The sequence below is a fragment of the Anser brachyrhynchus genome (assembly GCF_964034855.1).
Source record: "Anser brachyrhynchus genome assembly, chromosome: 1".
Classification (NCBI taxonomy): domain Eukaryota; kingdom Metazoa; phylum Chordata; class Aves; order Anseriformes; family Anatidae; genus Anser; species Anser brachyrhynchus.
This window is the reverse complement of record NC_137694.1, coordinates 65,887,247-65,914,773: the sequence shown is the minus strand read 5'-3', so window position 1 is coordinate 65,914,773 and position 27,527 is coordinate 65,887,247. Positions and strand designations below refer to the sequence as shown.

The 27,527-nt window shown below is 37.7% G+C and overlaps 1 protein-coding gene across 50 annotated transcripts in view; it reads right to left on the bottom strand.

Moving 5' to 3' along the window:
• Positions 1-27,527, bottom strand: part of CACNA1C (calcium voltage-gated channel subunit alpha1 C) — a 494,498-nt gene that overhangs the window by 389,780 nt on the left and 77,191 nt on the right. For all 50 annotated transcript variants that reach the window (XM_080576059.1, XM_080576022.1, XM_080576048.1 and 47 more), the window contains 2 exons: positions 20,084-20,405; positions 16,569-16,674 (listed from right to left, as the gene is read on the bottom strand). In XM_080576059.1, coding sequence (XP_080432185.1) covers positions 16,569-16,674; positions 20,084-20,405 — 428 coding nt within the window. The remainder of the gene's footprint in view (positions 1-16,568; positions 16,675-20,083; positions 20,406-27,527) is intronic.

The following is a 27,527-nucleotide window of genomic DNA, read 5'->3' as shown; positions in this document are numbered from 1 at the left end:
CCAGAGAGAGGCTGAAATGTCTTGGGCCCTGCCATCTCCTTTATAGTCCTTATATATGACTCTCCACTGAAAACTCCTTGAAATAAAGCTACTGAAGGACATCATGAATAGAAAAAGTATCAAAAGTCTGATGCCAAGTTGTCAGCTTCTTTGTGACGCTACATTGCCAAGATTCTAGTGCAAGTTTCATTGTACCATTTCACAGATCTCCAATTTCTCCTGCTTCACACTGCTGTTAAAACGAAATTCGACTTCAAAAGAGATGTTTTGAATAGAGAGCTATATCACAAATAAACCAACATGCTGATATTTTCTACCTCTCTCCCCCCCTCAGTTTCTAGCTGGGATTGCCATCTCAGCTTAGTACCACTCTTCTGGCTCTCTGTCACCCTGAGATGAAGAATTTTTGTTGAATACTCCTTCACAATTACTGAACTCTCAGCAATGAATATTCTTTATAACAGGACGACTACTGGGGGGTGCTTTCACCTTCAGGGTTCCAGATTCATGACAGCTTCTTGAAAGGTCCAGAAAAGCACAGGATTTAATTTTGCCAATAGCAAATAGCACCTTAAATGTATCTGCACAGCATTATTTCATAGCAGTAAGCGCCATTACTTTGGGTTTACAAGCCACAGCTCTAATGGCCAGCCTAATTAACAAACCCATAAGAGGGGACTAAAGTGATGTTCTTAAGAGGAGTTCTCCTTTCTGAAAGAATAAAATTCACTATGAATACTTGACCCAGTCAAATTCAGATTTTCAGATTTTCCCAAAGTCATACAGATGCAAGTATGCAATCTGTATGAAGCCAAAGATTATTACCAACTAAACGGGCAATTTGAGGCAAAAATGTATTTTCAGATGTCTACCTGAATTTGGCTGTTCCTACATTACTGTCTCAAGGTGAACTTCTCAGCTGAAAACCTTGAAACTTCCACTTTCCTTAAATTTAATTACAATAACAAGATGTAAGTCTTCAGCTTCAGTTGTTTTCTTTTAAATCAAATCCACTAAAAGAAGAAGACTACTGACAAAAAAAAAAAAAAAGTTTCAAGAAAAAGCGTTGAAAAAAACACTTTCAGTATTATGAGTCTCAGGTATTCCCAACACATTAATTGATCTCCTTTATTTCCTTCCCCTCAAAGCCAGCAGATGACTGACCACAAAACCATAAACCAACCAAAAAACATCAAAAAAAATCTCGTCTTTCTGGATTTTGAATTCCAAAGTTCTGACTTTCAGGTTTTGCTTCCCACCCCTGAACAAGGTTTCATTTAATCCACTATCATGCTTCCAAGAGTGAACATAATCAAATGCCAAAGGAAGATCAATTACTGGACAGGCATGTAGTTCTCCCACATACTCTCCCAGCTTTCAATTATTTTTGGTTTGGGGGGTTTCTTGAGCCTGATGCAGTGTGTCTATTTATTAACCCTCAATGGACCTCTCATCCAAATTCTTCTTCCATTCTCCCCTTGAGTTCATGTAAACTTTCTCTATTCTTATACAACAGTCATACTTCGTACTAAACCTCTTGGTTGTTCATGAAGTAAATGTCAAAGGGGAATGATACAAAGAATGAGTCATTTCTCTCTCCTGACTCAACTTTGCCTGGGAATGCTATTTTCCTGTAAGGCTACAGGGAAAAGGTGGAAACTACTGCTCCTTGCACAAATCAGTCAGATCGGAAGTACAAAAACTAATTTTAATAAGCCAGCAAAACAAAAAGCTTTACTGAAAGTCATAAAAGGCTTCTATGTGTTGTTGTTTTCCATCTTTAAAACATAGACTATTCTATGATTCACTGAAAGCAGGACGAAAAAAAAATAATGAACATTTGTTCACTAAAACAAAACATCACTGAAAAGCATGAAAAATTCCACCAAGAACTCAAGTCTACTTATCAGCAGTGTAGTCTAAGCTTACTTGACAAACTAGATTCTGTTGTCACAGGATTATGAGTATTTTAGCATGAAAAAATTAATTTAGGTTGAGGAGTCATCACAACCGTCATATCTAATCCACATATAACAACAGATTCTATAACTGCATTTGAAGTTAGAGTCTATCTTTTTCCAGAAAATAGTGAGAAAAAAGGTTTTAATTTTTAAGTAAATAATATCCCCATAAGCATACAGTGCTTTTACTTTCCTCCTTCCTCCCTCTCCCTGTTCTAGTGCTCGGTGATGGAAGCAAAGACAAGTATAAATCACTATATGCCATCAATGCAAAATCGTCCCTGAGAGTCTGGCTACATGCCCAGGTTTTCACTTGCTCCATGATAAGTGGCATTCTCTTCAGCTACGATTTATCCAGCCTCATCAGTAAATACCTCGAGCATGGTCATGTTATGGACATGATGAGATTAGATTCCAAAACATTTAGGGCTGTGTGTAGTGTTTCAAAATTTTAACAAAGATGGTAAATATCCTGAAGCACAAACATATTATTTTTCTGGCATTAAATGCCTGAACAAGTTCTTGTACAGTCCTTATTGGTGAGCCATAACAAGAGGGCTTTTTAAAATTCACTTTTTTTTTTTTTTTCCCTGTACATTATTCTGTGGGCTATTTTTCCCTTGGTGTTTGCTTTACAATCACCATTTTTCTCACCTATGCATGATGAGGGAGGATACATTATCATCTGCTTCTTAGGAAGCCAGATCTGGATTTGTTTACAAGCTTTCAGTTCTTTCTTTTCTGATTTAGACCAGGGGATCTAAAATAACAATTTGTAATATGACAAGTAAGTACAACAGATTTAATGCCACAATCAGTCTCTCGCTCTCTAGTCCAATTAAAATGTGTTTGCTGATAACAGAACAGAATAACTACATAATTATTTCTATACAATGTGGGGCTCCAGCAGGTAAGGCAGAGAGAAGATGCAGAGACATGACAGAAGTATCCAAACAGCAGAAGAAACACAACATACTGTTTGCAAGCCGTTCAAATGAGACTCACCAACTGAGCTCAATTTGAATGCTTCTGGTTTTGCTAAAGCAATGCAAGCTTAAAAGTATTTATCAGAACTCAGAACAATTGAACAATATATGTTTCAATATAGTCAGAAGCAAAGGCATATGTCTGGAACCAAAGAACTTAGGCCAAACTTATCAAACTCTCATTACATATGAGAGCAGCAGGTCTTCGGGGTGGCTTCCAGATCATGTGCAAGGTCAGCTGATCACAAGCATCTGGGCAAAGCTTTTGGATAAGATGGTTGATAAGATTCCAGGATGTCCAAGAAAAAACACTGAACCAGAAAAGTATTATCAACTTTCTATGCCATGCTAGTGAAAGCATCACTGAAAATTTGATCTAATGTCCTTCCTTCAAATATGGATAGAATACTCATCAGTACTCCTCAGTATTCTTCCCTGGTTTTATTTTGTTTATTTGTTTTTCATGGAAGAATAACAACGCCACCAAAAATCAACAACCAACCCTCCCCCCCCCCCCCCCCCCCCCCCCCCCAAAAAAAAAGTATAAGGAAAAAAATAGTGAAACTACCGAAAAGGTTATGGTCCTTATCATAAAGACAATTAAACTATGACTCAAGTGTAATCTGTCAGAATTTACATGGAGCTAGCAAACATTTTCATTCTTGATGCAAATTTGTAGTAGTAGTAGGACAATGTATGGAGGGATTAAAAGGATCCACTATCTTTTTTTTTTTTTTTCCCTCCAGGTTACATTATTCCTAAGCAGCTTTAAATTAGAGCTGAGGTTATATTTACAAATATGCTATACATTTTTCCTTTTCTTGATAGGTGAATCACTACATGAGATTATAAGATCAGTGGAAATCAAGATTAGATGATCACCTTTACAATATAGCCTGATCACTTTACAATATAGCCTGACCAAGGCTGGACTAGATGATCTTAGATGTCTTTTCCAATCTAAATGATTCTATGATCTATGGAGTTTGGCTCCAAATTTGAGCTTGTGCTCACCTCTGGGTCCTGCAATTGTTTAGTTCATTTGGTCTCTACCTACTCCCACAGGGTCAGACAGACTTTCAGGAGGTCATAGGCCAATTTATTTTAAGCTGATCATGGAAAGAGGAATTGTGTTAAGCTCCCTATGGATTTTCATTCTTCCAAAAGGCCAAAGGCTCTGCTGAGGCCGGTTTCCCTTCTGGGCTGGAATGGTAAAGGCACATCAGCTTCTGTAGCCAGGGGCACACAGAGTGCAATGTGGTTATCGTTGTAGCTTTCTGCATTCAGCCCTCTGCTCTCAGTGACTATATGCATTTACGTATATGCATCGATTACAGGCAACTTTCAACACACTCCTAATCAAAGCTTAGAACTGTCACCCATGGGACAACAGCGAAAAGCCTTACCTGCTCTGCCACTATTTCAAAAGCTGAACAGCCTTGTCTCCTGCACAGGCTGTCAGAGGGACCTGCTACCCATCCCAGCGAGACAGAAGGGAAGGTGCAAGGAAGACGAAGAGGCACCCCTCCTACACATGCAGCTGCTGCTCTGTCTGCACACAGAGACAAGGGAGAAGCCTCCAGACGGGTGCCTGCTACCCAGAACGCCTGTGTCAGTACAAGTGCGTGCTTTTGTTATAGATGTGGAATGACAGGGACAAGGCATACCTCTGACAATTATGCAGCCTCTCAGTGATGTGAGTTGCTATCAACACCACCCAGAAACATCCACAACTCTGGTCCCCAGGAAGATCTCAGAAGTGGGATGCAGCACTCCTGTCAAGGGCAGAACCAAGCTCTTATATTTCAATGTATTTGTTCAACAGAGGCTTTGACAAAAAGCCAAAACATACTGAAGAGCCAGTGATTCAGAAGTCCTTCTTTGGCAATTATTATTCTTCTAAGAAAAGGAAAGCTATAACAACTTACACACTTTATCATCCAATGAAACCTTTCTTTGTATTCTATTGAACAGCATCAGCAGGCATACAGGCTAGGAGCCATGTCAGTTCAGGCCTGGATATCAGAGGGAGGGAATTAACCATAAAAAACACTGACTGTTTTAAACACACTCCTATAAATTCATACCAGAGCCCAACAATGTTACTAGCCTACCATGGAAAATGACTCAAGTAACTGAGATGAATAGAGCAGAGAAGAACATGAGCAGCAGCTTGAATACAAACTGTGATCTCTCTTCCTTTGAAAGGAGGATATCTCTGTGGTATCCTTTTTCAATACACAATATGAAAGCAAAAGTAAACACTTCCAAAAGGATCTGTCAGCCATGACTGAATTTATTCAAGGAGATATTTATCAGAAGTATTTCCATAGTAGTATCAACACTTACTTCTCTCATACACTACATTACATTTTCCCTAGATTGGCTCCTGCTCTTAAAACCTTTAAACCTTATGTCCCTCATGTAGCCATATCTTCTGTAAGGTGACTACTGTCTACACACTCAGAACTTTGCAGAACTAGACCTTCTGAGAATTACAAATACTTTTCAGCAATTTTTCCCCTCTTTTTCATTCACTCCATAAGATTTCAGTATGGAAAGATCATCTGAATGACTCAAACACATTCTCATATTTCATAGCCTCTGAAAGGCTAAAACACTCAACTTTGCTTCATCTGCTTTTTCTTTTTTCCCCTGTAGGCTGTCAAATACTTTCATACAACAGCCTGATGCTTCAGACTGAACATAAAGTAGCTGCAGTGCTGGTTTTTATTATAGGAAAAATGGAAAATGGAGACAAAATAGATTGGATGTTAATATTTATATCCCAGATTAAAAATGATTCTGAAACCGCAATGTAGTTTTAAAGAGTGTTTTAAAATGTATTACACACTTACTTGTAGTAAACAAAAGGTAATGTTGAAGTTCAGACTGCTATAAACAACAATGTATTTATGCCAGGATGAAGCCATCACATTCTTGAGACTGATAAAAGTTATATAATTGTCAAATGAGAAGTAGAATGCAGTGAAAATATTAAATAAAATTAGAGCTATAAAAGACATCGGTGACTTGATTCACAGCTAAATTTTGATTTTGGGTTGGATAAGTGAAAAACATATTATGGTTAATGATTTATAAAAATTAGGATACAAGTTGTTTGCTTTAAAGGAGATGTATCCATTTTTTGATGGTAGAAGTCAAAGCAACATCAAGTGTACACCAGCCGTCCTGGGTGGAATGGACATGCCAACTATTACCTATTGTTCTCCCTACTTCGTGTGCTTGGTTTTACAGAAAACACCAAGTGAAAATACAGTACTGTTCAGTTAGTACAGCTGCAGATGATTATTCAGTATTTGCATAAACAGATGCTTATTTAGCTTCTAGGACTCAGGAGGCACCTGAGGCATTTGATAGGAGTGGGAAGCTAGAAATCCTTTCTTTCCTTCCTTTTGTTGCACGGACAGCAGGGACTTTTAAGAACGGAGGCAGCTGAATTCCTTATTCTACAGAAAAACAATCCTTAATAGTTAAATGCCCCAAGATCTGTCAATACAGTGGTAAAAATTGTGTCTGAGATCTTAGTTTGTCATTGTTATGATCCAGTGTTAACAGCTAAAGAAGGTGAATAGGAACTGTTCATTCTCTTCGAAGCTATTTTATGTTGCAGACTTTCATCTCAGTCAACCACTCCTGAAGGGCATTGATGTGTCTTTTGTTCAGATTCAGACATTGTCTTGAAGACCATAATGAGGAGAACCTTTCTGTTTGTTTGTTTTTAAATACAAGTTTAGATTGTGAAACAATTATGAAACCAGATCTTTAAAAATTTCTTGTGGCCACATGTTCAGCTGAGTAATCTCATTTAAACAGGAGTTTTTGTTTTAAAGTTACTCTGACAAACAACAAGGCCACACGAGGATAACACTACTATAAGTGGCTGTCAATGAATAAAAAATAATAATAAAATAACATGCAAGTTCCGCTTCTGTGTGAGCGTATGTAGTAGAAACAAAATATTTTTAAATGTCCATGTGAAAAGCATTCATCAAGCTTCAGATCAAGGAGAAATAGTAATAAATTGGCTTACTCTGTTACTAACTAGAAAAACATTTCAACATACCAGATGAGGATAATCATATGCAAAACACAATTGTGTCAGTTTCTAATATAAGCTACCCTCAAAAATACATTTTACAAGCAGCAGACAATAGCAAGCCAGCATAAAAGGAAGAATTCTAAAACCCCAACCTCTCCATCAATGTGAGTGTATCAGGACAGCCTGAAAAACAGTTGCACAGCTGCCAACACAGCTAGCTGGGGAACCACATACATGCCACTTTTGGAAAGCTTATACTATGGGAGTTGAGCATCTGCTCCTGCCATCACCAAATTTAGTTCATGTGGCTAAAGGTGTTGACACCACTGTTACAGAGACTGAAAAGCAACTGTTTTAAGTACTATCAGCAACAAGAGGAGGCTAACAGTTTTACCTGTAACAAGTATGTGCCTTGGATCAGTGGATTCTGCATTAGAGACCAAGATCTGCATGCATAAGCCCACTGTGAGGATCAAGACATCAATTTATGCTATTCATGTATATAAGTTCTCAGGTACAAATCAAGTGGTTTAGCTAAGCAAATACAGCTGGTCTAGCTCCCTTGCCTAGGTTTAGGTGCAACACAGCTTACTAAGGACGTCATAAGGAGAACATGCTGTGCCAGCTTTCCAGCATCTGCCAGAAATGTAACATACTGAGGAGATGTTAATGAACATTTCCCACTGCTTACCGGACATCTTCCCCTAACTGGAGAATGTCCAACATTATATTCTTAATAGAAAAGTATCATTGATAAGCATGAGCTTTTCGTGGTTAGAATACTGAGTAGAAAATAAAGTTTGTTCCATTGGATGTAAACAGACTCATTTCCAGAATTGTCCAGCATTTATCAATAGTGAAATTCAAGGATGGTCTTAGCTTGCTTTGGACTACAAGCTGCCATTCAGCCAGCAGAACTGAAGAGCTGCTATGGCATAAGAACCCTCAGATTTTAGGAAGTAGAAGACAGAGAAAAAGAAGGAATTGTCCCTAAGAGGAAGTGACAATGAAAACTTTGATGGACATACAAAACATTTTCTTCCCTTCTGGCAATTCTGCCCTCTTGGCAAGCAGCACATCCATTCTTTTATTGCCAAGGGAATTATGCAAAATTGTTGGGGGGGGGGGGGGGGGGGGCGGTTCTAGTTTGCACAAATACAGGGAGTATCACCTTTAAAGTCAATGATTTTGCACGTCAGCAAAGCCTGAGGTTCCAACAATTGTTTGTCAATAGCATAAAATAAATCAGTGGATAGATGTGGGTCACTTAGTCAAGCAGACTCCGGTGAGGTCAATGGGAGGTACTCCAAACCATGGTATAATACTAACTATACATGAAGGAATCTAAAACTATTGAATTTCTAGGTAGAGATACTTATTTCCCAATATCATTGATAGGATTCTGATGAACTCAGAAACAAAAGTCTAACATCCCACAGACTTGCAGAGGGATGATGATACTTGTAACTAAAAGACAATACAAGTAGTACCTGCCATTTTGGAAATTTCCACTGTTTTTAAAAGACTCTGTTACTTTTGCAGGAACAGGAATTAAACTACAGTGAAAACAACAGCACTTAAAATCTCTTATTTGGCCTGCTTCCATATTTTTCCTATCTTTCCTGAACAGCATAACAAAAAAGGCATCCCACAGTGAACTTGAGGTTTGATAAACAGGAATAATTACCACCTGGAAAAGAAAAAAATTTGAACATGCACTTGATAAGTCAGATTTAGAAAGCTTACACAAAGAAAGGAAAATTGGTAATCAGGGCTGTCTAGAGAAATAGGATAAATCACTGTTTGGACTAAACCAATAAACTTGCCATCAATCAGAACCAAAACATAGTTAACATTTCAAAATATCTTACATAAAAACATACAGCCTGTTTCAAGTGAATATTTCAACGGACTCGGACCAGTTTGTGTAACAGAAATGTTCTTCCACCACTTCTCTTCCATAGTCCCACTGTAAGCGAATAGGAGTCTCTGTTTCTTCTAACAGTCTTGCAGCTGTCTGTACAAAGGTCCTTCCTCTGCAGCTCCTCTAAACTAGAACAACCCTTTTTGAATAGTCAAATTTTGTCTCAGGGGATTTGAAAGATAAATACATGCCTATCTGAAACCCACTTTTTGCCTTGGTCTGCACCTCTTAAACCTCCTCTCCATACTACTTTATATGCTGCATAATGTAAATGTACTTGAATCGTTACAGCATTATATAGAATTCATTATTTAATTCTGAAAGCCTATTATGACACTTCTAAGTATCTTACTGATTCATTGAGGCACTGTTACACTTTAATAGGGAAGATGTTAATGGAGGTGAATCTCTAGCATTACTTCTGTTAAGGCTAACCAACTCTTTCCATTATTAAGATACTGTTTTCAGCTGCTTTTAATTGTGATATTCTCAAGAGTTAATACAACAGTTTTGTAGGCTGGTTTCTGCTTCAGGCTGAATATCTGTGCACTATTTCAGCCAAAACAGTTTAACAATATCCATTGTTCTAACCCAGTCAAAAAAAAACCCTCAACACCTATTTTCTTTAGTTACCATACAGTTTGCAATAACATCATAAGAACTGGCAAATTAATGGCCTTTGTGTCAGTGCTGCATCTTTTGCCTTGCCAACCCACTTAAGGTTAGCCAGATGGGCTCTTAACTCCATCTGCACAGGCTTCACAGAGACTTGCTAAAACTTAACACTTAAATTGTCATTACAAATACTAATCTGGCATCTTACAGCTTCTGCGGACCAGAATGCATGCATCACACCCACAGAGCTGAGCAAGGGCTACAAAGGTGTACAAGGACTCATGTAATAACTGTTCTATACTGGTCTGAACCAAGGTGGAATAAAGCAACCAACCTTTGAGTTGGGCCCACTCTCTGAGTATTTCTGCTGCTGGCATCCAGACATCATTGGGAAGGACACAGCTGAGTTCAAAAGCAGAAGGGCTAAGACCAAATCAGGGGCAGATTCAGACTGGGAGAACAATGTGCTGACAATGGAATTGGAAAAGGAGAAAGAGGAAGCTGGATGGAGCACTGGGATTGTTTGGTTACAGAAATGAGGCTTAAGAGCTGAACAGAATATCAGACCAGTGTTAATTAGAGAAATGGTCAGGGGTCCAAAGATGAGGACGGTACTGAGATCAAATGGGAAGATGGGCAACATATGGAACTACTGTGGAGGGGAGACCATACTTAAAAGCACATAGGAAAAGGGACAGGTCTAATGGAAGTTTGACTGGAATGAAGAAACTAACTTGGCAAAGCACAGGTAATGAATCTTAAAAAGGACAACTTCATCCCCAAAAACAAAAACAAAACAGACACAAAGATGAGCGAGATCTCAGAGCAGATCAAGAGCTGATAAACAATAACAAAAGCACAGGGTGGATGAGGACAGTGGGACCACTGGTATAAAGAGAAGCAGAAGACTGGGATTTGACTGAGATGTGGAGAAGTTCAGAAGGAAGCATTTTTGGAAAAAAGCACTGGAAAGAGCCCCTTTTACAAAGATGCAGAAGTCCTTCAGTCCCTTCCAGACCCTGGAATAGAACCAGGCATTCCTCTGCTGTGTGCAAACATCTCTGAATCCTGTGAAAGCTTTCCCAATTATTTTTTCACCTGGTCCACACAGAACAACCTCTTACTACTGCCAATTACCACTCAAGTGGCAGAGGTCTTCCCAGGGAATCCAACATTTTTAGCCGTGCTAATAACACATAGAGGTGTTAATCTCTGCTTTACTAGATTCTTCCTCTCAAAGCCTAGGAAATTACACCACTATGTCAGGAATGATAGAAAGGCTGTAGATTTAAACATTCAGAAGAGGTCCCCTCAAATAATTCATCACACAAGATGAAATTGTGATGACGCAGTCCTACACACTTCATAGAAATTAAGATTTGCTGCACCCAGTGCAAAAGAAATGAAGGCTCTGTCCTACCTTTCACCCATCCTTTTTGATTAGAGTCCATGGGCTCAGAACAGATCGCTACAGATTTTTTTCTTGTCTTGACAGTCTTTCTACAACATTCCTCATAACAGTCTGGATGATGTAAGGCACTGACTAATTACATTCACAGTGGAAGCTGTAACCGACTCTTTACAGATGGGAAAACTGAGACCACAATTTACCAAAGGCCATACAGTTTGCTAATACCAGAACCAGCAGATGGGCTTGAATATCTTCCTCTCAACATTCAGTGCTTATTCTTCCACCCCTGTGCTTCATTGCTGCTAGGGATGCTGAGTTGAGATGACCTCCCCCTACCAAAGACAGGAATTCTGAGGACTTTTCGCAATGTTGAACATAAATTCCATTGTATTCAGCTTCCTTAGCATCATACACAACAGCAATTCTCAATCTTTTGAGAGCAAGTCCTCAATGATTTTTTGAACGATCTCTTATCTTCTCCTCACTCCAGTCCCTTTCCACACTCCTCAAGTCCTCCCTTCCAGCTTCTGTTGCTTACTTCTCACTTTTCAAATTACATAGCATCCTCCAGCTGTAGTAACACTGGCATGGGGCCCAAGCTAATAAAACTATCAGAGCTTATTAGCTTGGTATCCAGTCTACCCCATCCTGCACCTTGCCTTTAATGTGAACTTATCTCATTACTGTACAGTACTATACTTTTTATTACTATACAATACTATACTATTACTATACTATATATTACTATCACTCACTGGTTGGGAACTGTCACACAGGAAGATGATAGCAATGACAAAAGAGAACCAAAAGCTTTTGAGTAGTATTCTTCCTTATCTTTATCCAGATAAAACATCCCTTCTTTTCTTGATCCCTCACCCCCATTTTGCTGTCTAACACTTTCTGACTTTGCACAAGAGAAATGGTTACAAGCAAACTGCTCAATATGCTGACTTCAGAACTCATTGATACAGAAAATGTTGAAGTTTGTTACGCCGTTATGTTTGTTATATTAACTACAAATACAATAGCTATCTAGCCACATGCCCTTCTACTGTGCCAGTCTGTTTCAAATGCAAAAAGATTTATTTTTTTTTTCTTTTTGTACAGGAATCGCCCAATCAACTGGATACTACCATAGTCACCAGTTAATAAAGCAGCCACGGCTCCCTGAAAGGCAAGTCCCTTCCACAGGCAGGTATTCACACAAACACCTGCTGGCACAAGCACTGACAAACAAGCACAAAACCCATCTTCCCTTTCACAAGGTCCTATTTCAAGTTTAACAAATTAGTCTGAAGGTAACATCCAATTATAAGCTGACATAAAAATGCAGATCTTTTTTTTAAAATTTAAATATTGTACAACAGGATTTCCTTCCTGTAATAAGGATAAGGGAAAGTAGAGCTATCAAAACCACACAAGGAATTTTCTCCTGTTATTTATCCAATGTATAAACAACTGACTGAATTGCCTTCCATGGAACGTGCTGTAAACCTTGGTTTTAACCTCATTATGTTATCACCATGCTGTGACATTGACCAGGCTTGTGCCATTTGCGATTGCCAGTAAAGTGACAGAGGCATTTTCCTCTCAGCTTCCTATCTCAGGCAGTCTATAGTTTTATTCCTAAATGTACATTATCTCTGTTCTAATGCATAATTGCAGGGATAACAAGCAGAAAGCCTCCATATCTGTCACAGCCTCTCATGCAGGCTAGCTTCAATTCCCTTCCTACTAGCTCCAATTTTTCTGACTGCATCAAGAGAATACAAAATTGTTATTTGCACAGGGTCATGCATGAGCTTTTCTACTTGCAAATTTAAGCAAAACCTCAGCAGAGTTCATTAATACCAAAACAACATTGCACCTAATACAACTCCCCTCCATTTCTGCAAGTTTAATAGTTTTCCAGACAACACATTGTAGAAGTAAAACCAAAAACTGCCAGAGCCAATTTCAAGCTTTTGTTATTACTACATCATATCATTCTAACATATTTCTTAAAGCAAGTGGCAGAAAAAACTCCAGTAAGCACAAAAATACAAAATCTGGGTTTTAGTATATGTATGTGCATCTTGAAAATGAGAGCCTAAGCTACCACCCCTAAACTTGATATAAGCGGTTCGATAATTTATAGGAATTATTATGGAAAGTCAGATTGCAAAAGAACAGTCAGTATGTGTGTGGTTTTTTGGCCTAAACTTTTAATGCATTACAGTTAATCGCAATTCCTCACTAACACAAAAGACAAGGGATTATTTATTGGAAACTTCTGTACTTAGTTCCAATGCTTATGTAAGTTACTATGGCATAGTAACAAACAGGTCTTGCATCTAAAGACAAGGCTTATGAAAATGGAGATATGAACCTAGATTATTTTTTTGTACACATGAATATGTCTCTTCAAGACTCCTATGGAAGACATACAGCAATAAGTATGCCCCATTGGACCAATGGCTGATAACATCTATGAAACTGACAAAGACCATAGTTATTCATCAAAACATTATTTAGTTATCATTTTTCTCCTTTTACACAAAGAAAACAAACCACTCAGTTCAGAATCTCTCTTCTCTCACCACCCTTTACTCAATGAGCTTATTCAAAATGACTTTTTTTTTTTAGCCTCAGACCTGAAAGAAAACATTGTTTGAAAAGTTATGATGAACCCTTAGAAGAGGAACTTTTGGACTCAAAGGGAAAAGTGGCAGTTTATTGGGGAAGTGTTGTTCTGTCACTTTCAGATCTTGTAAAACAGTTACTATCCATCATATATTTTCCATAGATGGTTCCTCTGTGTCTCAGAAAGTTAGGGATGGCTCAGGAAACCAGGGATGTGGGAATTTCTGTGGTAGCTTTACTGCTTAAGAATTAAATTGTAAAATGGAAGTGAAACAAGTTCTTACACAAGTGAAAGTTTCTTCTGGGCAGCTATATGTTCTGTCAAACTCCTGTTTCTGCACAAGACACACATATATGCATGCTATTAACTCAAATGCATGCATTGCAGGCACACTCCATTTCTGTTTCACATTAAAGCCTTTGGAGCTCTAGACTTCATGGCTACAAAATACCAAAATACATCTGATTGCAAAATACATGCTCACAGGTAGAAAAAATAGTCTTGCAACTTTTGTAAAAGCACCAACATTTAGAAGAAGTTATCACCAACCCCAGCTTCCTTCTAGTCTGTTCCATGTGTAGTTTGGCTACTTGAGAGTAAGGCCTCGCTCTTCTGCAGTTCTCACCATCTAGAATAGCTTTCCTTTCACTCTGAGTTTCATCTATTCTTTCATCTCATTGCAAGACTTTTTTTTGTTTTTAAGAAAAAAAAAAAACCTTTATCACATCCACTTGCCTCCGCTTTCCCTCCCTATTGCTCAGTACTTTACTCACTGATCACTGTGCAATCCTGTGAACAGTTTGGTAATGCAGTGAATGATATACTCAAAAACTTTACTTCCTGACAGCAGGATATACCTGCCAATACATATAACACCCTGAGGAAAAAATAAAATAAAATAAAATAAAATAAAGGCTGGGACTAACAGGAGATAATGCTGAATTGACTCCAGTGGAACATGAAGCATAATTCAATGTCCTGGACAAACCATGTTACAAGCTGTCATCTGCACCTTTTTCAAATCACAGGACCAAAGGCTAGTGGGCAGTCAGATCTCTAGGGTTTGATCTATAACGTAGAACAGAATCTTAATTCCACTAGTGCAAACCTCTCCTAGGCCAGTTGATATTAAGTACCCCATTTGCCATTTTTAATCACTTTTTCATTGAGATCCAAAGAACAAAATGCAGTTGAACAGAGTCCCCATTTTACTTTCTTATCTCCTTACTTCTATGAAACACTAGATAGATATCTAAGATAACCATGCTGCCTCATCCTCAAAGCCATTACACTTCTAAAGTCTCCTGGGATTGTAAACATCTAGCTGTTTTGGTTTTGTTTGTTTTTAAATCTAACTCACAACTAACATGGATGTTTTGATAGATTGACCAAATGACATAAAAGATGCAAAAGATGCCTTGGAAAACAGATTCAGAGTAGCAACTCAGCTCACAAATTGCATATATTTTCTAGTAATAGAGAAGTTTCAGTATACCTCATTCAGTTATGAAGTTATTTGAACATACTTCCAACCTAGTACTAGTTAGCAGTCACTGAGCTTAGGAAATACCCACACCCAATTAAACTCAAGACAAATTAGAGCTCCCCTAAACTTCAACTCTGCTTTGTTTTTCTCTTTCAACCTTGTAAGATAGAATGTGCAATAATCAACATATTATCTTCGTATAGCCAGAGGATCAACTGAAACTGTGTTTTTATTAAAATATACTAATTTCTGAGAGATGCCATGCTGAAGTGTTCTAAACATACACACTATGGTTCATCCTTGTTAAACACTATGTCAAACTAGCAAAGAGATGGCAGCAAAAAAGAAACAACAAACCACAAATTCCCTTTGTAAAAAGATAGTATGGGCGTGAAATTAAATGTAAATATAGAGAATATTTAAAAAGTTAACAATTGCTTATCTCCTCCTGCTACTGTTTTTAAAGTTCCTTACAGTGTTACAGTGGAAAAGCACTACACTAAGATTAAAAAAAGTTCCAAAGAAGTCCTGAAGTTTGCAATTTCTTTTATGCAACTTCAGGAGATATATAATCGGATTATTTTCTTACAGAGAACAGCATAGATCATTTCAATTATAATGTCTGTCAGCCACCCCAACTATCCCTACATTGGAAGTATGGCTCTTACTCACTCCTCTGTTACTCTAAAAATTCTAATGCCTAGGTACATTTTAAATCAGGAAATAGCATGCCAACTCTTAAACTCTGGGAGTAAGTTTTCATTACGATCCAACTGCGCAAGTAGCAGATTTGTTCACAAGTTTGGGGAGAAGAAAAACGTCTTCTGCTAATTCAGTGAATAGCATTCCAGAACTGTTTTGCATTGTGCCCTTACTGAACAGAATTATTTGCTATGACTTCATACTATGCCAAAAGCAAACACTCTCTCCCCTTTATCTGTGGTAAATATACTATGCTCTATCCTAAAGTACCAGCGTTAGCATCCATGGTAACACAGGAAAAACTATATTATCCCAACAAGAGGGAAAAAAACATTCAACAAGACATGTGTCTTAGTGTGAAATGCAAGCATTAACACACTTCCCAGAAATTAGTCATCAGGCTGTGCTCCCATGCATCACCTGACAGGAGGACAGTATCAATTTCACAAAAGCACTTTATAAAACAAAAAACACCATATAATCCATGATTAAAGGATTTCTTCCACAAACACCTGCAGTTTAAACTTACCAAGCACTTTTGCAGCATGCAGGAATTCACTAGCCAAAACATCACGCACAGCACCCGCACAGTTTTTGGAACAATCTTTTCTAAAGCCAGCTCAACTGAAACAGGTGCTCACATGAATAGAGGAGACTTAGCACTCAAAACCAATTTTTACTTTATTAGGTTATCATCTTTGGTGGATATATTTACATTCTGTAACTTCAACAGTCTCTCTGGTGACTTCTAAAAAGGACTTTCAAAGTAATGAGATTAGACACCATCAAGGACTTACCAGATTGGAATTGGTGGCATTGGAATCATCTTCTGGAAAGGGGATATAGATAGCTAAGGCCACACAATTGGCAAAAATAGTCAGTAAAATAATTATTTCAAATGGTCTGAGGAACGGAGTTAAGGAAATTGTTCTGAAATGTGCACACAAATAAAAAAAAAAAAAAGATTTATAAGAATTCTGTTTAAAGAAAACATTCCAAGCCCCTTATATTCTGAAAAGAAACATATGCCTTTTTAAGTGCTTTTAGTTGCTCCCAGCCAAGAATCTTCCTAATATGTCAAAAGCAGTGTAGGCCAGTCGCGTGCCAGAGTAAACACAGATTTCTTAAAAGTTTTTTCTTCTTTTATTTATTTAGATAGCATTTTCCCTATTTTCCTTCAAGTGTGGCTGTACTATTTTTAATAACAGAAGCCTGTTCTAGAAGGACCGTCATCTGTCCTCTTACAATTAGTTTTTCCATGTCTTTTCCATCTGCATTTTCAAACCTTAAAGTAATTTTTAATAGAAGCTTATACTTTTTTCAGATTCTCTCATATCTCAAAGTTAAATGCAAGGGCCCAAAAATACATGTACACATTCTGCTAGAAGACATTTAAATAATAAAATTTAAGGGGATAAAAAGGGTTTTATCCAAAGTGTGCTTATACTGTTCATAGCCACATATACTTTATTTTTTCTTAAATTATTTGAGGTAGTATTTCTTTTTCTTGTGTTTGCATCCTGTCATCAACCTCCTTCAGTAGAGGAAAAAAAAAATCAACAACAATATTTGGGATGTGCAACAAACCAACCCTTCACAACCTCTGCTGTCCCACTGTCTGTGGAAAAATCAAAGGACATTTTTGTACTGAATTCAGTTTGCTGGCACTGTATTTCCTTTTTTTTTTTTTTTTTTTTTTTGTGGACTTCTTAACCTTAGTAGCTGTGAAGTATCTCCAGTCAGACTAAAGACCAAATTTACAGTCTGTCTATATTTACTTGCCTGCAAGCATATCCTGTAGGCTAGCTCTGGGATAACTCACCAGTACTCTGGAGGGGAATGAAAAGCAGGAGAGGACAAGGAGAAAGCCAGGTAGTGCACACCATGACACAGAGTGTGTTTGAGTATGAGTTTATCTACCACAGGATTGGTTTTGCAGCATTGCCAAATGTCAACAGAGTATGCATGCTTCTGGTCAGCAGACTACCATTCTCAGCAGGTTTTAGCAAGAATAAACTGGAGATCAGGACGTCCAGCAGCCTGAACTGCAAGACACAGACAAACCCCAGGCACCTGACCTCTGCTCAGATACATTCTATATTTCACTTGTGGAAGAGCCAAAGGCTTCCAAAACCTACTGAACTATCCTGCTTAAGCCCATGAATACTATGAGATATACAATAACATGGAGGAAGACAATAGGTAGGATCCTTTCTAGAAGGAGATTAATTCAGGTGTCATTGTGGCAATTATGGCCTGTAGTCAAATAAGAAGCCAGAACAAATAAAAGGATAATGTGACAACTACACAGACAGTCTTGGGAAATTCTGGGCAACCTCAGAGATCTGCAGATCAGGGTAGATACATTAGAGGTGAAATCAATGGGATTTCTCATATACCTCAGGTTCGATCTACAGTACTCACTGCATAAAGACCTCAATGTCCATAGGCTTTCTTTCTCTTAATTGCCTTTTGCCTACATTTTTTTTTCCTCCTAACAGGAATATTATCCATAAGCTTATTACTGTTTATGCATTTGTGTTTATTTTTCACTTCTAGTCTCTTTATATATTGTAAAAATACAGTGATATAAAAACTGTAAGTGCACTGCAAATCCAGCAGAATAATAACATATTTTTCAAAGATTTACCTGTGTATTTACTTCATTTCACTTTTTCTTACATGCAGTTGTACTTTCAGGCTCTTAACACTATAATGTTTGGGTATGAAACACCATAGAAGTGCCATTTGATATTTAATATCTACTGTGCTTAGATTTCAGACGTTCAGAAAATTAAGCTAAGTTTTGCTCAGTAATTTTCAGCAATTAGGAAAAGTTTGTGTACAGAATAAAATTAAATCTTATCACAGCCCTTTGATATTTTTATTTGTCATTGAAGTGCTTCATGTTTATAAACACTGTACGTCCAATGAGAGGTTCTGATGAAAAAATATTTCCACCAACTCACCTAAAACCAAACAAACAAAAAAATGCAAGCGTCAGCATCTTTGGATTGCTTTAATCACATTGTTTGGCCCTCCTCTTGATCTCAGCAGTGCTGTATCCTGTTTTACAACACATCATCCCCATCGTTCATTGCTGATCTTATTCATTTATCAAATGTCACTCTGCTCTTTCTCTAAAGACATGGTCACTGGGGTGCTGGCAAGTAAACCAATATTCAGCTTCATCCTGTTAGTCATCATCCATCATCTTATGCTTAAAGTATGAAAGCTATGCCAAAAGGGATGAACAGTAGCAACCTTAATCAAGGGGATTAAAAATTAGCATCAGAAGAAAGGAATAGGCAGGCAGGAACTTTAAGGATATCTAACAATTGACAAGAGTATTTTTAACAAGTTCTTCTGAAAACAGATATCCATGTCAGCAAGACCTAATATGATCATATTCTGCTTACATCTTTATAATGTCCCACCAGATTCCCAAAGGAACAATATTATCACATTGTCTTAAATGACTTTTTTAATTAGTATTTATATATTTTTTAACATATTAACTACTGCTGAGTTCTGTACGGCCTTTCTCTGAAGTGCTTATCTACCCCTAACAATACTTTTTCTTTTCCATTTACTGAAGAACCCCATTAGCTTGTGATTTACTGATGATTACTGTTCAGGGTCAGTCTTGGTTTCTCTTTGGGGAGGCAGGGGAGGTATATTTTTATTTCTGTTTGTATTTCACACAAAATTCACAAATTCCAGCTTTTGTTGATCAGCCTTGGCTGACTAAAAAGACTTTGCTCCTTCCACACGATGAAGCCAACAGCCAAACTCTCGTTGACTTTCCAGGAAAGCAGCACTGACCCTTGCCTTCTGCAGTTCCGTGTCAGTGGTTATCATCCATCATCTGTGACAGTCTGTCTCTTGTTCAGCCTACTAGATCTGGCCTCATACTGCATTTGAGCATGTGGCAGGATTACTTTAGCTATTTTTCTTTTTCACTATTTTCTACTTCCCTACTTCCTAGTTTAACTGGCTTCAGACACCTCACATATCTCCCACTGATTTAAGCTTCAGGCACATGTTTTTAAAAGAGTAGAATTCAGCCCCTAACCATTATCATTTAAGCTTCTGGCAGTTTCTTACACATGGGTATGGTTACAGTTTCAGTCCGAAACATTTTTTCCCCAGCATAAAATATCTCAGTTAAAATATCAGATACTACTCATGTACTTTACGTTCCCAGTGGTGCCTTTCCACTTAATGTATTGATTTCCTCATACTTATGAATAGCACCTGACACACACTAACAAGTTGCTGTTTTTCCAAAGACGAACATCAAAAAGGATATTTCCATTCGACGATGCTGATGCATGCCCTCCGGATGGGATTTTTCAGTGTTAAACACAGCAGTGCCCGGGGAGGACGTGTAGCTGTGGTGGTACCCTGTTTTTTCTGTTTCCCGTACTGCTGCCGTTTTCTCTGCGTGGAGCTAGCTGTGGATATTGTTGCATTGCCAGCACTACCCATCAATTTGGCTTGCCTGGCAGCATCAATTGCAGCTTGCCAGGACAGAGCTGCCCCTGGAGTAGGGATATGCTCTGGGGCAAGCCCTGCAGCTGCATTGGCATTCATGTTGGCATGAGCTGGACGGGGACTCCCATAGTTGGAACCTGTGAAAGGAGAGGAGAAAAAAATTGTGATGATTTTTTTTCTAAACAGCAGAAAAGAGAACAGTGCTTTTTTGTTTGTTTTGTTTTTTAAATCATAAGTATCAGTAAAATCAAACTCTGAGGTTAAGGATAAGTGTAGGTTATCTGCTTACTAGGAGTTTGCTCCTCCAATTCAAGCTCCCCATTCTAAAGAGTTACTACTGTGCAGTCATTCGTCTAGCAAGAGTCTCCCAACAAGACCCAATGGGCACTGCTGTTCAAGTGCCTCCAACCAATACACACTCCAGAGCTTCAACAGAAAAGAAATCGTCTCTCTTTTCATTTTTTAACCGTACTTTCAGCAAGTTAGATTATTTGAAAGCTCAAAAAGTGAGGCTAGTTCTCATCACTATCACACAGGCATTGAACACTATGCTATTTGGTATGTGGCAAAGAAGCCAAATGATACTCTCAAGTCTATCATGAAAAACGTTACATTTTCAATATTACTTTAAGATAAAGTGAAATTTCAACAATGAAATTGTCTCTGCAAACAGTGCGTATGTATAAGCCTGACTAGAAGGAACACTGAAGCAGTAACTGGAACATAAAGGCAGGGTTCACAGCTTCTATGTCCTAAAAGGATGCTGTACATATAGCTTAGACCAACCAACATATGTTTAAAGACTGGAACTAATTCCTTATCCTGAAAACTGATTTTAAGATAGCTGGACTACCGAAAAATCAATAGAGGAACACTCACTTAAAAAGCATGTATTGACTCTTGTCATTCTTAAGCTGTGACCTGGCAGCCCCATGTATTGCACCTCTTTTGGCTGAAACTGAACAATCATATGCTTTCTCTCAACCTTAATAACAGAATATATATGTCAGCTGATGTGTATGATACGTCGAAGGTCTTAACAGTGCAATAAATTAAAAGCACCTTCTCAAGCTACTGCAATCATTCCATTGTTTCAGTAAAGACGGTTATTAAGCCACCTGTGCCTCTTCAATGAGAATGTTTCCCTTGCCTCTGATCAGAAGAGACTACACTTCAGAAAAGTGCACACTGACAGGATGAATAGTAGAAAGCCAGGGAAGGAGACAGATCACCTTTTATTTCAATGCAATTCAAAGTCTACTATTGACTGTGTTTGACTTTACATTAAGGTAGAAATATGGTGTTATCAGATAGATCAGATGGGCTCCTATAGACCAGTGGACAAAGCAAACAGAAGAATACATGACTATCTGCTTTCCTTAAACTCTTGGATGAAAGATGATCAAAACCAGGGGAACAAGCACAACATTTCAAGGTTTTGAAATAAAATAACTACCCAAGATGAATATTTTATAGCCAGATGTGCAATGCCAAGAAATCACAGCAATGACTGCATTACAAATGAATTAAAGCAGGTAAGATAAATATAATTAGATTGACAACCACAGTGCTACAAGAGATTTCCCTCCCCAGAAAGCAGGCAAGATCTTGAAGTTCATCTCACTGAATTGCAAGGAAGGACATGATAGAGTCAGACGTTATTTTATGTCAGGCACTGCCTTGAGATTTGCAGGCTGTCAAAGTTTCACTGCATAGCGGGAAAATCGAGAGCTTGTCTCTGTCACTGAAAAGCCTCCTAGCTGCAAACCAGCCAAAGGAAGCTGGTGAATAATATGACTGATATGTGAAAGAGAAAGCTGAAAGAAGCAAGAAATGGGAAATAGTTAATTCAAAATTTGTCTCAGATTTTGAAACTGAAGAAAAATAGCTTTAAGAATCACACGGACTAAGCAGATTTCCTAGATGAAGCAGGCAATCAACTGGCAGACAAACTTAGTTAGTTTTCTAAGACTAAGCAAATTGTACAGAGCACTGCTCCTAGGATACATGTTTTTTTTCCAGACTAGTTTCAGATGCAGTTTTCCTCTTTAGCATCCATTTGACCTTCCTAGCCTGAGGCAGGCTGGGAAGAAATAAATGGAAAATTACTCTAATTATTCTCCCAACTCCAGCTCTTCTTTAATACTAACCCATTAGAGCAGATAAGAAAGATGTGTGTATTTTCCAGTAGAAGTAAGCTTGCTGATCCATAGTCACTGTGCTGACTATCATGCTGACTAGACCATGTGGTCCTGAAAATAAACAGCTGCTGCATCTTAATGAAGAGGTTTTTGCAATTTGGGAACATGTTAAGCTTCTCCATTACTATTGCTTATTAGTTACGTTTCACAGGAGGATACGGGTCTATGCGTTTTGACTTTGATGTGCCAGCAAAGTTAAGGATACAGCTTCTGGTGGTTCCATTACTTTTGCTTCTACCACAATCACTAGTCCCATAATAAAGTGCTTTATCTCAAATTAACTTCAAAAGATGAGCCAGTAATGACAGATTTATATCAACAAATATTATAAATATTGATTACTGATAAAGATCTGTCTGTTTTATGAAGCTCAGAGGCTACAGACTATCTACTAAATAACTAACAGCAGTGACAAATGACTTGATCTACAGGCAGTTTAGAGAAATGGATTAAATTAAAGAGTGAAGCTCACACAGCTCCACAAAAAGTACATTGAAGAACTGAGCAAACTATTTTCAAGGACAGCATAGCCAAATTTGCAGGGAGAAAACACCACAAAACTGTAGTGCAGCTGTAACTTGAGAGCTGCACTTACTGGAACTGCTATTTCATTTTGCAATGTAGCAGTTAAAATACTTCATTCTATTTCTCCACAACAAATAAAGTTTCAGTATACCTAAATCACTTTAATCACATTTATTTATGCAGTTATGAAGCTGGAAGTTGACCAGAAATGGGAAGTGGAGATTCAGCCCCCACCCAAAGGGAATAACTCACTAAGCACTGGGATATGCAACATCACCACCCTGCTAATCCCTATCAACCTTTAGCAAGAATTTGTGCCATTGACTGCGTCCAGCTGGTGCACAAAACTCTTCTCTCTCAAGTACTTCTCTTATGGATCATGAATTTAAATGTTTGAATATTAATTAAACAGAAAAGTCCATATAAATGAACAAATTAGATTCCAAGGTCTTTGGTATAGACTTTAATTTCTGCAAAGACTTAGAACCATTTCAAATGTCAAAGTAACAGAAATACAGCTTTCAAAATCAGAATTAAGTCAGAAAAGCAACAGATAAGGTTGCTATACAACAAGAAATGAACCATGTTCTACAAAATGCCTGACACTGTAAGCCTAAAACTAAATAATCAAAATGTTGAATAGTGATGACCATTAAAGCCTTTAAGTGCCATTTGCATTCTAATAATGTACATCTGTCATGCCACCTATTAATTAACAGCAGCATTTAAAGAAAAAAAAAATCTAAGCAGTGACCATTCTCTATGAGAAGTGGTAAAGTTAACGGCATGATGGAATTGCAACTTGTAAATTTGTTGTATTTATCTATTTAGCCACACATTTATTATAGAGAAACTTGTGCTTAGATTAATTCTTCAAAAGAAAATAGAGCAGTGCCAGTGTGTGGCTTCGCTGTTTTTCCCCTGTCCCTCCATCGCTAGAAACAGCAGAATCCTAAAAATGCAAACCTTGAAACAATGATGTTGCACAATTGTATTTTTCCCCAAAGTAGAGGGAAAATGAGTACAGTAAAAGACAAAATTGGTTAAATCAATATCTTAGCTGAACACCAAGAACAATCACACACAAAGTAAGAAACTGGTAGCACTACAAAGATCATGTAAGGCGAACTCAAGCACACAGGGAAAATGTTTACGAGACTGAGGTAAGAGGTGCCTAACAAGGAACATGAAAAACAAAACTACCATATGTTATCATCTGTTAATAATACAAAGAACATGGAAAACATTGATCCATTAACCAATGGAGACAGAGAGCATTCAAGAGATGATGTCAATAAGGCTTAAGTGTTATATGTCCTTTTTGCATCAATTTTCACTACAGGAAAAAAAAAAAGACTGCTCAAGAGCTGGTGACTAGCACAATTAATTTTCAAAATAAAACAGGTATAATTTCCACCTGTAAAGAGAAAGAATAAGTTTAGAAAGTGCTTAAATAACTAGGATGCTAGCTGAAAGCCTGTACATTAGGTACAGCATCCTAAAATATTAAAGATTTCTGAAATAATCTCAAAGCTGTTAGCTGCAGTTTTCATCTCAGAGTACAGGAGAGATCTGAGAAAGGGCAAATGTCAATCCCATTTGAAAAAAAAAAAAGTGGGGAAGGGGCACAAATTTATATTCAGTTGAGCTTCAGCATGCAGAAATAAATAATAATACAGAATAAGTAGAAAGTGTTAGCAAGTGCCTGGAGGACAAGGAAAAAAAACAGCAGCAGACATGCATCTGTCATGAATACACATTAATTTTCACATTGTGTAAAAGGAAACCAACTCCTTCCACAATAGTGTAACACAATTCACAGGCATGACAGAAGCAGCAGTTGCCACGTCTCCTGACTTTATTAATAATTTCATAAGCTCTTGTATAACAATTTGACAAGGATGCTAGGAACATACGAGTAAGAAAAAAAGAAATGTTACAGTACAAGTACAATGACCATACAGTGGGTGCCTGAGAGCAGTTACCAATGGTACATAGTCTAATTTGGAGGATGTCATATGGAGATATCCAAATGCCTGCCCTGGATTTAATCCTGTTCAACGTTTTCATTAATGACCTGGATGATGAAATAGTGAATAGTGTTATTAAATGTGTATGTAACTGTGAAGCTGGGAGGTACAGCAAATACACAGAAGGACAGAATTTGAATTCAAAATAAGCTTCATGAATTGGAGAGTCTTAAAAATAGCACAGAGTTCAGCAGGGGAAAACATAGTGCATTTAAGCGGAATGAATCATCTACCCAAATTATTTTCAGAAAGGCCTTGGGGGTTATATTGGATGCCAAAAAGAACAGGAGTTGATACTGTCATACTGCTTTCTCGCCACAAAATGCAAACATCTCAGTGTAGTACATATAAGCAGGTATACAATCTATGCAACACAAGTGATCCTTCTCTTCCTGTGCTCAGCATTGTCAGGGCATCAGCTGAAATTTCGTGGGCAGCTTCAGGTTCTACACTTCAGGAAGGGTGTGACTCAGTTCAGGCTGTCTAGAAGAGAGCAATGAGATCAACCAAAATATGAACTCTAATGCAAAGTGACAGAAATGAGAAGGCCAGAACTTGGACTGATGGAGAAGAGGACATGGTAAGTTAAATATTTTATATAAAACACATATGTATAAAAATATTTTTAAAAACATACATATGTTGTTTCAAAAAACAGAAGGGGAATAATCTATCACTATACTCACAGTGAGTTTTCTTGCTTAAGAAGCAATGGCTTTTGCAATAAGAAAAAAATTAGGATATACATTAGGAAAACACTTTCTAACAATAGCGGCAATATCATCTATGTATTGATCTCCTGGATTGCTAGTAGTACCTCCCACGCTCTAAGTCTTTTAAACCAGGCCAGCCATTCCTCTGGCATCACAAGATTTGTAGTGAGTAGTCATTTCTCCTGTTAGACTTACACAAATTTGACTGACGAAGGGCCTTTGCACAGAAATTTTCTGTATTTTCCCCCCCATTAATTATCTATCAAAAAGAGAACCACCACCACCTTCTGAACATACCCTGCTTGACTCAAACCTTTAGGTAATCACAGCTCTGTCAGCACACCATAAGATTTATACGTGTGCTCATCCCTCAGAGAGAGGGAGAACCCTGGAACTTAATTTCTTTGGTTTTAAGACCTCACTCTGCAAACATATTTTTCTAAAATTCTTTCAGCATCTCAGCACAATAACTAGCCATACACAAAGTTTAAAATCCTGAAGTGAAATAAGCCAACTTATTTTTATTGAGAAAACAGTCTTTTTCAGAAAATTAAATCATTAAATTGTCTGTTGGCTTTCCTCATTGATGCAAGACTACACACACACACACAATTCAACCCCCCAAAAAGATGATTTGTATATTTTGCCTTTTTTCTTTTCCCAGTGGCTAAGAAAAGAAAGACATTAATTCTGACAGTTAACTATGAAAGTGACTTTTTTTTCCAGAAAAAAAAAAAAAATCTTTTGGAAGTAATTTGCAAGTAGCCATAGCAGATACAGTGAAAGCTGAATTGCAACCTTAACTGTGGTTTTTGCTACAACAGACTTTATAACATACACATACACTTTTAAACATCACGTCAGACTAAAATTCTGCGTGTAGTAGTTAGCCCAGATAAGAGAGTTAAAGAATTTTTGCTGTAAATTGTTTTGGAGTTTCAGAACACACACAAAGGATACATGATTTAAGACAGTTCATTCACTGTATTTGAGACTAAACATTTTTTATAATCTAAACAAAAGATCTTATTCAAGAACCATACTTCATTTGCAACTAGATCTTTGTTTTCCTTTATCTCCCCCCTCCAAACTGAGCTTTCTTTTTGCTGCACACCATTAATGTAAAAAAGATGCTGTGAGCTACCAGCAGTGTGAAAAAACAAGTCCATCTCAATGAAGAGAGCAAGTGCACAAGCTCCTTTCACGTCAAGTAATGAATGCTTCTAGGTTAAATATTTACACTTGGAAATTAACTGGGGATTCTGCATGGTAAATTTTTATAGCTTTGCCAACTTTATTTAGATTATAAATTTTCCAAGAAAGGGACAGACGCTTATTCTACATTGGTAAAACATCCAGCACAATGGATTCCCAGGTTGGGAATAAGCAATAATAATTCCCTGTCAACATCAGATTAATCTTAGGACAACTCTTCCCTCTAAATTCACCCTATATACATTCTTTCCATGTGAACATATCTTGTTTCACTAGAGTTTACTGGAAACCCTCTGCCCTCCTGATAACATCTTTCCTCGATATGCACTCTCTTAGACATACAAAAGATCTGGGCACTGGAATAGAGATTTCTATGATTTCCCCTCCAAGCACTGTGAGCTCCAAGATTACTCTAACGCAGATGTGTGTGCACAACAACCCAACTGTTCCTTCTGGTACACAGCTTGTTTGCGCTAGGAAATAATTAACTCAGGTGAGGCCCAGGAGAGCCCAGAGCACAGTATTCTTTGCCACCACTGTAACCAGCAGGCCTTTATGCAGGCAGTTGTGCTATC